At 37.4% G+C, this 15,000-nt stretch overlaps 1 protein-coding gene across 1 annotated transcript in view; it reads left to right on the top strand.

Annotated features, from left to right (window-relative positions):
- The window catches only part of LOC307122487 (lysosome-associated membrane glycoprotein 1-like), a gene marked incomplete at its 3' end in the record, with an annotated part of 27,090 nt that extends 12,267 nt beyond the window's left edge, over nucleotides 1–14,823 (top strand). Inside the window, exons 3-6 of the mRNA XM_079846465.1 lie at nucleotides 155–371; nucleotides 5,468–5,632; nucleotides 14,416–14,618; nucleotides 14,702–14,823. Coding sequence (XP_079702591.1) covers nucleotides 155–371; nucleotides 5,468–5,632; nucleotides 14,416–14,618; nucleotides 14,702–14,823 — 707 coding nt within the window. The remainder of the gene's footprint in view (nucleotides 1–154; nucleotides 372–5,467; nucleotides 5,633–14,415; nucleotides 14,619–14,701) is intronic.
- Between the last annotated feature and the right edge of the window lie 177 nt (nucleotides 14,824–15,000).

A 15,000-nucleotide genomic window follows, 5' to 3' on the forward strand; every position in this document is an offset into this window, starting at 1 on the left:
TCATGCTCTCACACACACGCTCACACACTCACACACACTTTTTTTGTTTTGTTTTTTATCATATTATTTATAGAAAGAACTAATGATTTAGTTATTTGCCACAGTGTTATTGATGTGTGTGTGTGTGTGTGTGTGTGTGTGTGTGTGTGTGTAGCGTGAGGCGGTGTTTCCGCTGCCATCCTCAGCAGTGGTGGGCGGCGGGAGCTCGTGTGGCGGCTCTGGTCTTCCTCCAGGGCTGGATCTGGTGTTCGGTGTGGGTCACATGATCTCACTCCAGTTCTCCAGCGATGGGCGTCTCTACAGGGTGGCCAACCTCAGCCTCCAGTACAACCTCAGCGACACGGACAGCTTCCCACAGTCCTCCAGCGCAGGTCAGTCACACACACACTCACACACACACACACACACACACTCACAGACACACACAGGGTTCCCACTCGTCCTAGAAAACATGGAAAATTAGAGAAAATGTCCTGGAAAATCTTGTTGTCGTCTGGGAAAATTATTTTAAAAAAAAGTTATTTCTTTAGCCGAGTATAACGAGTTTATCGCTGGCCCAAACAATCAGCGCTAGTTGCAGAAGCACATGTTCAGGAATGTTTGATGTGCGTGTGTGTGTAGTATTTTTGAATAATGATGTTTAATGTTTAATGCTATAACTGCTCAGTGAATGTTAACTCGTGAGCTGCTCCCTAATCACATCATTTTGATATAAAGTCACATTTGTGTGTTATAAAGTCAGAATTGCGTGATATAAACTCGCAAGTCTTTTCTTCACAATTGACTTTTTTTGCGCAGTTGCGAGTTTATATCTTGCGATTGTGACTTCTTTTCTCAGAATTGTGAGATCTGCAATTGCAAGTTATAAAGTCCAATTCTGAGGGGAAAAAAAGAATTGCGACAATTTTCGCGTTTATATCACAAATATGTAAAAACTCAGAATAGCGAGATAAAGTCACAATGACCTTTTCTTTCTATTCTGTGGAGTAAACAAGCTTCCATAGTCATAATGTGTGATTAAGAGCTCATGTTGAAAAATGCTGGATTGTTAAGGCCATAAACTGGACGACTTTTAAAGACTTAAAGCAATATTTGGCGTGATTTAGAAAGCAATATTTGGCATGATTTAGAAAGCAATATTTGGCATGATTTAGAAAGCAATATTTGGCATGATTTAGAAAGCAATATTTGCATGATTTAGAAAGCAATATTTGGCATGATTTAGAAAGCAATATTTGGCATGATTTAGAAAGCAATATTTGGCATGATTTAGAAAGCAATATTTGCATGATTTAGAAAGCAATATTTGCATGATTTAGAAAGCAATATTTGGCATGATTTAGAAAGCAATATTTGCATGATTTAGAAAGCAATATTTGCATGATTTAGAAAGCAATATTTGGCGTGATTTAGAAAGCAATATTTGGCATGATTTAGAAAGCAATATTTGGCATGATTTAGAAAGCAATATTTGCATGATTTAGAAAGCAATATTTGGCCTGATTTAGAAAGCAATATTTGGCATGATTTAGAAAGCAATATTTGGCGTGATTTAGAAAGCAATATTTGGCGTGATTTAGAAAGCAATATTTGGCGTGATTTAGAAAGCAATATTTGGCATGATTTAGAAAGCAATATTTGGCATGATTTAGAAAGCAATATTTGCATGATTTAGAAAGCAATATTTGCATGATTTAGAAAGCAATATTTGGCATGATTTAGAAAGCAATATTTGGCGTGATTTAGAAAGCAATATTTGGCGTGATTTAGAAAGCAATATTTGGCATGATTTAGAAAGCAATATTTGGCGTGATTTAGAAAGCAATATTTGGCGTGATTTAGAAAGCAATATTTGGCGTGATTTAGAAAGCAATATTTGGCGTGATTTAGAAAGCAATATTTGGCCTGATTTAGAAAGCAATATTTGGCGTGATTGAGAAAGCAATATTTGGCCTGATTTAGAAAGCAATATTTGGCCTGATTTAGAAAGCAATATTTGGCCTGATTTAGAAAGCAATATTTGGCCTGATTTAGAAAGCAATATTTGGCGTGATTTAGAAAGCAATATTTGGCGTGATTTAGAAAGCAATATTTGGCCTGATTTAGAAAGCAATATTTGGCGTGATTTAGAAAGCAATATTTGGCCTGATTTAGAAAGCAATATTTGGCGTGATTTAGAAAGCAATATTTGGCGTGATTTAGAAAGCAATATTTGGCCTGATTTAGAAAGCAATATTTGGCGTGATTTAGAAAGCAATATTTGGCGTGATTTAGAAAGCAATATTTGGCGTGATTTAGAAAGCAATATTTGGCCTGATTTAGAAAGCAATATTTGGCCTGATTTAGAAAGCAATATTTGGCCTGATTTAGAAAGCAATATTTGGCCTGATTTAGAAAGCAATATTTGGCGTGATTTAGAAAGCAATATTTGGCCTGATTTAGAAAGCAATATTTGGCCTGATTTAGAAAGCAATATTTGGCGTGATTGAGAAAGCAATATTTGGCCTGATTTAGAAAGCAATATTTGGCCTGATTTAGAAAGCAATATTTGGCCTGATTTAGAAAGCAATATTTGGCGTGATTTAGAAAGCAATATTTGGCGTGATTTAGAAAGCAATATTTGGCGTGATTTAGAAAGCAATATTTGGCGTGATTTAGAAAGCAATATTTGGCCTGATTTAGAAAGCAATATTTGGCCTGATTTAGAAAGCAATATTTGGCCTGATTTAGAAAGCAATATTTGGCCTGATTTAGAAAGCAATATTTGGCCTGATTTAGAAAGCAATATTTGGCCTGATTTAGAAAGCAATATTTGGCCTGATTTAGAAAGCAATATTTGGCCTGATTTAGAAAGCAATATTTGGCGTGATTGAGAAAGCAATATTTGGCGTGATTTAGAAAGCAATATTTGGCGTGATTTAGAAAGCAATATTTGGCGTGATTTAGAAAGCAATATTTGGCGTGATTTAGAAAGCAATATTTGGCGTGATTTAGAAAGCAATATTTGGCGTGATTTAGAAAGCAATATTTGGCGTGATTTAGAAAGCAATATTTGGCCTGATTTAGAAAGCAATATTTGGCCTGATTTAGAAAGCAATATTTGGCCTGATTTAGAAAGCAATATTTGGCGTGATTGAGAAAGCAATATTTGGCGTGATTTAGAAAGCAATATTTGGCGTGATTTAGAAAGCAATATTTGGCGTGATTTAGAAAGCAATATTTGGCGTGATTTAGAAAGCAATATTTGGCCTGATTTAGAAAGCAATATTTGGCGTGATTGAGAAAGCAATATTTGGCGTGATTTAGAAAGCAATATTTGGCCTGATTTAGAAAGCAATATTTGGCGTGATTGAGAAAGCAATATTTGGCGTGATTTAGAAAGCAATATTTGGCGTGATTTAGAAAGCAATATTTGGCGTGATTTAGAAAGCAATATTTGGCGTGATTTAGAAAGCAATATTTGGCCTGATTTAGAAAGCAATATTTGGCGTGATTGAGAAAGCAATATTTGGCGTGATTGAGAAAGCAATATTTGGCGTGATTTAGAAAGCAATATTTGGCGTGATTTAGAAAGCAATATTTGGCCTGATTTAGAAAGCAATATTTGGCCTGATTTAGAAAGCAATATTTGGCGTGATTGAGAAAGCAATATTTGGCCTGATTTAGAAAGCAATATTTGGCCTGATTTAGAAAGCAATATTTGGCCTGATTTAGAAAGCAATATTTGGCCTGATTTAGAAAGCAATATTTGGCCTGATTTAGAAAGCAATATTTGGCGTGATTTAGAAAGCAATATTTGGCGTGATTTAGAAAGCAATATTTGGCGTGATTTAGAAAGCAATATTTGGCGTGATTTAGAAAGCAATATTTGGCCTGATTTAGAAAGCAATATTTGGCCTGATTTAGAAAGCAATATTTGGCCTGATTTAGAAAGCAATATTTGGCCTGATTTAGAAAGCAATATTTGGCCTGATTTAGAAAGCAATATTTGGCCTGATTTAGAAAGCAATATTTGGCCTGATTTAGAAAGCAATATTTGGCCTGATTTAGAAAGCAATATTTGGCGTGATTTAGAAAGCAATATTTGGCCTGATTTAGAAAGCAATATTTGGCGTGATTTAGAAAGCAATATTTGGCCTGATTTAGAAAGCAATATTTGGCCTGATTTAGAAAGCAATATTTGGCCTGATTTAGAAAGCAATATTTGGCCTGATTTAGAAAGCAATATTTGGCGTGATTAAGAAAGCAATATTTGGCGTGATTTAGAAAGCAATATTTGGCGTGATTAAGAAAGCAATATTTGGCGTGATTTAGAAAGCAATATTTGGCGTGATTTAGAAAGCAATATTTGGCGTGATTTAGAAAGCAATATTTGGCCTGATTTAGAAAGCAATATTTGGCCTGATTTAGAAAGCAATATTTGGCCTGATTTAGAAAGCAATATTTGGCCTGATTTAGAAAGCAATATTTGGCCTGATTTAGAAAGCAATATTTGGCCTGATTTAGAAAGCAATATTTGGCCTGATTTAGAAAGCAATATTTGGCGTGATTTAGAAAGCAATATTTGGCGTGATTTAGAAAGCAATATTTGGCGTGATTGAGAAAGCAATATTTGGCGTGATTTAGAAAGCAATATTTGGCCTGATTGAGAAAGCAATATTTGGCGTGATTTAGAAAGCAATATTTGGCGTGATTTAGAAAGCAATATTTGGCGTGATTTAGAAAGCAATATTTGGCGTGATTTAGAAAGCAATATTTGGCGTGATTTAGAAAGCAATATTTGGCGTGATTTAGAAAGCAATATTTGGCGTGATTTAGAAAGCAATATTTGGCCTGATTTAGAAAGCAATATTTGGCGTGATTGAGAAAGCAATATTTGGCGTGATTTAGAAAGCAATATTTGGCGTGATTGAGAAAGCAATATTTGGCGTGATTTAGAAAGCAATATTTGGCGTGATTTAGAAAGCAATATTTGGCGTGATTGAGAAAGCAATATTTGGCGTGATTTAGAAAGCAATATTTGGCCTGATTTAGAAAGCAATATTTGGCGTGATTTAGAAAGCAATATTTGGCGTGATTTAGAAAGCAATATTTGGCGTGATTTAGAAAGCAATATTTGGCGTGATTTAGAAAGCAATATTTGGCCTGATTTAGAAAGCAATATTTGGCGTGATTGAGAAAGCAATATTTGGCGTGATTGAGAAAGCAATATTTGGCGTGATTTAGAAAGCAATATTTGGCCTGATTTAGAAAGCAATATTTGGCGTGATTTAGAAAGCAATATTTGGCGTGATTGAGAAGGCAATAGTTGGCGTGATCCTTGTCTTTTATTCCCGCCGTAGTAAAATTGAAAATGTACTGGAAAATGGCTGCTGAAAAAGAGTGGGAACCCTGTCAGTCTCTCACACACACACACACACACACACAGTCCCAGACGAGCGTCCGCTCAGGTGTGTTTCCTCCACAGGACTCGTGGTCGTGATGACGAATGCGTCGGGGATTTCAGCGCGGGTCAACACCACCTACAGGTGTTTGAGCTCCACCCTCATCAGTCTGGATGCCGGAGTGACCATCAGCTTCTCTGGGGTCCGCATGGAGGCCTACATGCCCTCAGCTAACCTCAGCACGGACGGTACGTCATTCAAACCTTAAAGGTCAGAGGTCAGTGGCCTTCACATCACAACAAGAGCCATTTTTCTTGATCTCACATCATACACTACATTGCCAAAAGCATTGTGCAGCTCATCCAAGCCTTACATCACCAAGTGCGATGCAAAGCGTGGGATGCAGTGGGGTAAAGTGCGCCACCACTGGACTTCAGTGGAGACGTGACCAATCACGCTTCTCTATCTGACAATCCCATGGACGAGTCTGGGTTTGGCGGTTGACTTGCCTGACTGCATTATGCCAAGTGTAAAGTTTGGTGGAGGGGGGATTATGGGGTGGGGTTGTTTTTCAGGGGTTAGTTCCAGTGAAAGGAACTCTTAAGGACAGACACAAATTTTTTTTTTCACTGTGAAACTTTTCCAGTTTATTACTGGCATAAACATAAGGAAAAAAATTTATTACAAGTTTTGTGTAAATTAATGTTTTAATATGCAAATGAGGCCGTGTATACTTAAATATACGCTAATTTGCATATTTTTCCAAAAACAAAATCTGGTAAATTGGACCATGATTAAAATTCTTGGTACTATTTTTTTGACATGTTAGATGAGAGGGCTTTCACAGAGGGGATTCTGGGTATCTTATTTTATGCTTTAGTAAATACTAACAATAGCCTTAAAAAATCAATTTCCGCCATGTTTTTTTAAGTTAAAGGACCTTTAACTCAGGATAGGAATGATATATCAACAAATCCCTCGGGAAAAGCCTTCAGAATATAGTTCAGTGTAAGACTGGAAGAGTTCTCCTGAAGTGAGAAACTCATTTTGAGAAAACGACCTTTAAAGTTTTATACTATATAACTGCATACATTTCTAAAAAAAAAAACAACCTACAAACAAAATATATATTCAGTTCATTAACATCAGTAGTGTATAATATTTCAAACATGTGGAAATTGATAAATGAATAAATTATTAATAGCAATAGCTATTAGAGAACTACCTTAAGAGAACTACCTTAAGAGAGCTACCTTAAGAGAGCTACCTTAAGAGAGCTACCTTAAGAGAGCTACCTTAAGAGAACTACCTTAAGAGAGCTACCTTAAGAGAGCTACCTTAAGAGAACTCTTAAGTTCTCTTAAGGTTCTTAGTTGAGTCATTCCACGAAACCAGTAGAATTTGAGTCCCTCTGACCTTTTTAAGTGTATTTTATCTATTGGGTCACCAAAATCTATTTTTAAAAGCTTTTTGTATAAATTGAAATGTCTCCTTTAATAAAGTTTAAAAAACATGACATAAATTTTATCTTTATATAAGAAATTATCTTGTTTTTTCAGTTGACACCACCTATTTTGTCACGTCCCTCATGGCCTTCTATGAAAGTGTACTTGGGATATGAATAATAAAATTAGAAAAAAGTCCATACATTTTGCCATTACCATAAATATCTATCTTAGCTTTTTAGCTGGTAAGGTTTTTTTTCTAAGCAAATATATGATTATTCATTAAAATTACATTTTTTAGTTCCGTACCTCAGTAACCCCTCAACCCCGTTACACACATCATTCTCCCCCCATAAAAATAATGAATTGATCCTTACGTGACATCAACAACTGGAAGTGACATCATAGAAGTCTTCTGAGCAACACTGTGTGCAGACACAGGTAAATTACCACCTTCTCTTATAATTATAACTTATTTATATTGTGATATTGTGGTTGTCAAGCTTAACGACTCAACCCGTTACATCAAATAAAGATGGAAAACTATTACTTGTGAAAATGAACTTTGTTATTTTAACAATATACATGATTTCTTAATATCATGCATGCCATGTGCTCTCCTGATATTCACTACATGTAGAGCAGTGGCAATTTTGAGCAAAAAATCACAACCCCGTTACTTCTTCGATAATAACGGGGTTGTGAGATTGTGATGGGGTTGTGTTTAACACTTTGGTTCTGAAGTTATCCAGTAATTTATATTAATTATTATATTTGATCAAAAGTATTTTACCACATGCATACAGTGAGGAAAATAAGTATTTGAACGCCCTGCTATTTTGCAAGTTCTCCCACTTAGAAATCATGGAGGGTCTGAAATTGTCATCGTAGGGTCATGTCCACTGTGAGAGACATAATCTAAAAAAAAAAATCCAGAAATCACAATATGATTTTTTAACTATTTATTTGTATGATACAGCTGCAAATAAGTATTTGAACACCTGTCTATCAGCTAGAATTCTGCCCCTCAAAGACCTGTTAGTCTGCCTTTAAAATGTCCACCTCCACTCCATTTATTATCCTAAATTAGATGCACCTGTTTGAGGTGGTTAGCTGCATAAAGACACCTGTCCACCCCATACAATCAGTAAGAATCCAACTACTAACATGGCCAAGACCAAAGAGCTGTCCAAAGACACTAGAGACAAAATTGTACACCTCCACAAGGCTGGAAAGGGCTACGGGGGAAATGGCCAAGCAGCTTGGTGAAAAAAGCTCCACTGTTGGAGCAATCATTAGAAAATGGAAGAAGCTAAACATGACTGTCAATCTCCCTCGGACTGGGGCTCCATGCAAGATCTCACCTCGTGGGGTCTCAATGATCCTAAGAAAGGGGAGAAATCAGCCCAGAACTACAGGAGGAGCTGCTCAATGACCTGAAAAGAGCTGGACCACCGTTTCCAAGGTTACTGTTGGTAATACACTAAGACATGGTCATGGTTTGAAATCATGCATGGCACGGAAGGTTCCCCTGCTTAAACCAGCACATGTCCAGGCCCGTCTTAAGTTTGCCAATCACCATTTGGATGATCCAGAGGAGTCATGGGAGAAAGTCATGTGGTCAGATGAGACCAAAATATAACTTTTTGGTCATAATTCCACTAAACGTGTTTGGAGGAAGAAGAATGATGAGTACCATCCCAAGAACACCATCCCTACTGTGAAGCATGGGGGTGGCAGCATCATGCTGTGGGGGTGTTTTTCTGCACATGGGACAGGGCGACTGCACTGTATTAAGGAGAGGATGTATTGCTGGGCCATGTATTGCCAGATTTTGGGGAACAACCTCCTTCCCTCAGTTAGAGCATTGAAGATGGGTCGAGACTGGGTCAATGACCCGTAGCACACAGCCAGGATAACCAAGGAGTGGCTCTGTCAGAAGCATATCAAGGTTCTGGCATGGCCTAGCCAGTCTCCAGACCTAAACCCAATAGAGAATCTTTGGAGGAGCTCAAACTCCGTGTTTCTCAGCGACAGGCCAGAAACCTGACTGATCTAGAGAAGATCTGTGTGGAGGAGTGGGCTAAAATCCCTCCCTCCTGCAGTGCAAACCTGCTGAACAACTACAGGAGACCTTTGACCTCTGGAATCGCAAACAAAGGTTACTGTACCAAATATTAACATTGATTTTCTCAGGTGTTCAAATACTTATTTGCAGCTGTATCATACAAATAAATAGTTAAAAAAATCATTCATTGTGATTTTATTCTATGTTATTGTGTACATTTATTGTTTTCCTGCAGTTGGGTTAATAAAACTCAGTTTAATTGCAGTTTATATCTGTTGTGTTATCTTTCTTGGTTACATAATGAAATAGTGTTTGAAGAAAATATCTAATTGAATTTGAGTAACTGAGTAACTATTTATATGTCAAACTGTATTTGTCTCTTCAACTCCGTTACCATATTCAACCCCGTTACCCCAGTCTCAACCCCGTCACACCTACATTTTCTTTCTTTTTTTCTTTAAGTGTATAAAAAAGTAAATACATTTTTGTTGAACTCAATCGGAAATGTTCAGAGTAATCATAAAAATACTGATTTTAGTTAAAATTCTGAAGTTAAGATGCATTTTGATAAAAAATGATGAGGTTCCTGTCACAAAAAGGGCGCATTTCAGGCTTTAGTATAGCAAAAGTATGACATTTTATGCAACTTTTATATTTTCAATTACTGAATTAGTGTGAGGGACATTTGATTAATAGGAAAATGTTGATTTCATTACAAATACATTTTATAATTGCATTCAGAGAGCTCCCATAGTGTCCATAACGGGGTTGAGGATTAATAGCGCCCATATCTTGAAAAAGTAACCAATAATAATAGGGATTTGATGCCTGAGATGGGAAAATATATTTTTCTGCAAGTTAAACATGTCATTATATTGTGGGGTGTTCAGAAAAGTAATACATTTTGGTAAAAAATTTCAAAATGTGTAAGTCCAAATCGTACCGGTTTCGTGGAATGACTCCTTTAAAGTTTTATACTATATAACTGCATACATTTCTAAAAAAAAAACAACCTACAAACAAAATATATATTAAGTTCATTAACATCAGTAGTGTATAATATTTCAAACATGTGGAAATTGATAAATTAATAAATTATTAATAGCAATAGCTATTAGAGAGCTACCTTAAGAGAACTACCTTAAGAGAGCTACCTTAAGAGAGCTACCTTAAGAGAGCTACCTTAAGAGAACTACCTTAAGAGAGCTACCTTAAGAGAACTACCTTAAGAGAACTACCTTAAGAGAACTACCTTAAGAGAGCTACCTTAAGAGAACTACCTTAAGAGAACTACCTTAAGAGAGCTACCTTAAGAGAACTACCTTAAGAGAACTACCTTAAGAGAGCTACCTTAAGAGAGCTACCTTAAGAGAACTACCTTAAGAGAACTACCTTAAGAGAGCTACCTTAAGAGAGCTACCTTAAGAGAACTCTTAAGTTCTCTTAAGGTTCTTAGTTGAGTCATTCCACGAAACCAGTAGAATTTGAGTCCCTCTGACCTTTTTAAGTGTATTTTATCTATTGGGTCACCAAAATCTATTTTTAAAAGCTTTTTGTATAAATTGAAATGTCTCCTTTAATAAAGTTTAAAAAACATGACATAAATTTTATCTTTATATAAGAAATTATCTTGTTTTTTCAGTTGACACCACCTATTTTGTCACGTCCCTCATGGCCTTCTATGAAAGTGTACTTGGGATATGAATAATAAAATTAGAAAAAAGTCCATACATTTTGCCATTACCATAAATATCTATCTTAGCTTTTTAGCTGGTAAGGTTTTTTTTCTAAGCAAATATATGATTATTCATTAAAATTACATTTTTTAGTTCCGTACCTCAGTAACCCCTCAACCCCGTTACACACATCATTCTCCCCCCATAAAAATAATGAATTGATCCTTACGTGACATCAACAACTGGAAGTGACATCATAGAAGTCTTCTGAGCAACACTGTGTGCAGACACAGGTAAATTACCACCTTCTCTTATAATTATAACTTATTTATATTGTGATATTGTGGTTGTCAAGCTTAACGACTCAACCCGTTACATCAAATAAAGATGGAAAACTATTACTTGTGAAAATGAACTTTGTTATTTTAACAATATACATGATTTCTTAATATCATGCATGCCATGTGCTCTCCTGATATTCACTACATGTAGAGCAGTGGCAATTTTGAGCAAAAAATCACAACCCCGTTACTTCTTCGATAATAACGGGGTTGTGAGATTGTGATGGGGTTGTGTTTAACACTTTGGTTCTGAAGTTATCCAGTAATTTATATTAATTATTATATTTGATCAAAAGTATTTTACCACATGCATACAGTGAGGAAAATAAGTATTTGAACGCCCTGCTATTTTGCAAGTTCTCCCACTTAGAAATCATGGAGGGTCTGAAATTGTCATCGTAGGGTCATGTCCACTGTGAGAGACATAATCTAAAAAAAAAAATCCAGAAATCACAATATGATTTTTTAACTATTTATTTGTATGATACAGCTGCAAATAAGTATTTGAACACCTGTCTATCAGCTAGAATTCTGCCCCTCAAAGACCTGTTAGTCTGCCTTTAAAATGTCCACCTCCACTCCATTTATTATCCTAAATTAGATGCACCTGTTTGAGGTGGTTAGCTGCATAAAGACACCTGTCCACCCCATACAATCAGTAAGAATCCAACTACTAACATGGCCAAGACCAAAGAGCTGTCCAAAGACACTAGAGACAAAATTGTACACCTCCACAAGGCTGGAAAGGGCTACGGGGGAAATGGCCAAGCAGCTTGGTGAAAAAAGCTCCACTGTTGGAGCAATCATTAGAAAATGGAAGAAGCTAAACATGACTGTCAATCTCCCTCGGACTGGGGCTCCATGCAAGATCTCACCTCGTGGGGTCTCAATGATCCTAAGAAAGGGGAGAAATCAGCCCAGAACTACAGGAGGAGCTGCTCAATGACCTGAAAAGAGCTGGACCACCGTTTCCAAGGTTACTGTTGGTAATACACTAAGACATGGTCATGGTTTGAAATCATGCATGGCACGGAAGGTTCCCCTGCTTAAACCAGCACATGTCCAGGCCCGTCTTAAGTTTGCCAATCACCATTTGGATGATCCAGAGGAGTCATGGGAGAAAGTCATGTGGTCAGATGAGACCAAAATATAACTTTTTGGTCATAATTCCACTAAACGTGTTTGGAGGAAGAAGAATGATGAGTACCATCCCAAGAACACCATCCCTACTGTGAAGCATGGGGGTGGCAGCATCATGCTGTGGGGGTGTTTTTCTGCACATGGGACAGGGCGACTGCACTGTATTAAGGAGAGGATGTATTGCTGGGCCATGTATTGCCAGATTTTGGGGAACAACCTCCTTCCCTCAGTTAGAGCATTGAAGATGGGTCGAGACTGGGTCAATGACCCGTAGCACACAGCCAGGATAACCAAGGAGTGGCTCTGTCAGAAGCATATCAAGGTTCTGGCATGGCCTAGCCAGTCTCCAGACCTAAACCCAATAGAGAATCTTTGGAGGAGCTCAAACTCCGTGTTTCTCAGCGACAGGCCAGAAACCTGACTGATCTAGAGAAGATCTGTGTGGAGGAGTGGGCTAAAATCCCTCCCTCCTGCAGTGCAAACCTGCTGAACAACTACAGGAGACCTTTGACCTCTGGAATCGCAAACAAAGGTTACTGTACCAAATATTAACATTGATTTTCTCAGGTGTTCAAATACTTATTTGCAGCTGTATCATACAAATAAATAGTTAAAAAAATCATTCATTGTGATTTTATTCTATGTTATTGTGTACATTTATTGTTTTCCTGCAGTTGGGTTAATAAAACTCAGTTTAATTGCAGTTTATATCTGTTGTGTTATCTTTCTTGGTTACATAATGAAATAGTGTTTGAAGAAAATATCTAATTGAATTTGAGTAACTGAGTAACTATTTATATGTCAAACTGTATTTGTCTCTTCAACTCCGTTACCATATTCAACCCCGTTACCCCAGTCTCAACCCCGTCACACCTACATTTTCTTTCTTTTTTTCTTTAAGTGTATAAAAAAGTAAATACATTTTTGTTGAACTCAATCGGAAATGTTCAGAGTAATCATAAAAATACTGATTTTAGTTAAAATTCTGAAGTTAAGATGCATTTTGATAAAAAATGATGAGGTTCCTGTCACAAAAAGGGCGCATTTCAGGCTTTAGTATAGCAAAAGTATGACATTTTATGCAACTTTTATATTTTCAATTACTGAATTAGTGTGAGGGACATTTGATTAATAGGAAAATGTTGATTTCATTACAAATACATTTTATAATTGCATTCAGAGAGCTCCCATAGTGTCCATAACGGGGTTGAGGATTAATAGCGCCCATATCTTGAAAAAGTAACCAATAATAATAGGGATTTGATGCCTGAGATGGGAAAATATATTTTTCTGCAAGTTAAACATGTCATTATATTGTGGGGTGTTCAGAAAAGTAATACATTTTGGTAAAAAATTTCAAAATGTGTAAGTCCAAATCGTACCGGTTTCGTGGAATGACTCCTTTAAAGTTTTATACTATATAACTGCATACATTTCTAAAAAAAAAAAAACCTACAAACAAAATATATATTAAGTTCATTAACATCAGTAGTGTATAATATTTCAAACATGTGGAAATTGATAAATTAATAAATTATTAATAGCAATAGCTATTAGAGAGCTACCTTAAGAGAACTACCTTAAGAGAACTACCTTAAGAGAGCTACCTTAAGAGAGCTACCTTAAGAGAGCTACCTTAAGAGAACTACCTTAAGAGAGCTACCTTAAGAGAACTACCTTAAGAGAACTACCTTAAGAGAACTACCTTAAGAGAGCTACCTTAAGAGAACTACCTTAAGAGAACTACCTTAAGAGAGCTACCTTAAGAGAACTACCTTAAGAGAACTACCTTAAGAGAGCTACCTTAAGAGAGCTACCTTAAGAGAACTACCTTAAGAGAACTACCTTAAGAGAGCTACCTTAAGAGAACTACCTTAAGAGAGCTACCTTAAGAGAGCTACCTTAAGAGAGCTACCTTAAGAGAGCTACCTTAAGAGAACTACCTTAAGAGAACTACCTTAAGAGAACTACCTTAAGAGAACTACCTTAAGAGAGCTACCTTAAGAGAGCTACCTTAAGAGAACTACCTTAAGAGAACTACCTTAAGGTTCTTAGTTCTCTTAAGGTTCTTAGTTCTCTTAAGGTAGCTCTCTTAAGGTAGTTCTCTTAAGGTAGTTCTCTAATAGATATTGCTATTAAGAAAAATATGCACATGAGCGTATATTTAAGTATACACGGCCTCATTTGCATCAAGGTCACATGTTCGACTCCCAGGGAATGAATGAATCTCTGATGTGCCTGAATCATCATTGATCTGAATGTGTCTCATCATTGGTTGTGTGTGTGTGTGTGTGTGTGTGTGTGTGTGTGTGTGTGTGTGTGTGTGTGTGTGTGTGTGTGTGTGTGTGTGTGTGTGTGTAGAGAGTGTTTGCAGTGCTGATCAGACGACTACAACCATCGCCCCGACCCAAGCGCCTAAAACCACAGCCGCCCCATCACCCCCCCCACCACCGACCCCGGAGCGCGGGAACTACAGCGTAACCCACGGCAACGGCTCCGTCTGTCTGCTGGCGCTGATGGGGCTGCAGCTCAACATCACACACTTATCCAAGTCTCAGAACAAGGTGACACACACACACACACACACACACTTCCTGCTGAGGTCACGTGTCTCCAGCCGCTGACCTTTGATCTGATCCCTCCTCAGACCATCAGTGAGGTCGTGAACCTGCAGCCCAACAGAACCACGGCCTCGGGGTCGTGCGGGGTCACGGTCGCCACCCTGACGCTGTCCGAGGATCTGACCAACCTCACCTTCACTTCTCACTGGTCAGTCTCTGTTTCCTGTCTCGCTGACCTGTCTCGCTGACCTGTCTCGCTGACATGTCTCACTGACCTGTCTCACTGACCTGTCTCACTCTGTGTCCTGTCTCACTCTGTGTCCTGTCTCGCTGACCTGTCTCGCTGTGTCCTGTCTCACTCTGTGTCCTGTCTCACTGTGTGTCC

This window comes from Gobio gobio (genome assembly GCF_949357685.1).
Source record: "Gobio gobio genome assembly, contig: scaffold_251, whole genome shotgun sequence".
In the NCBI taxonomy this organism is placed as follows: Eukaryota; Metazoa; Chordata; class Actinopteri; order Cypriniformes; family Gobionidae; genus Gobio; species Gobio gobio.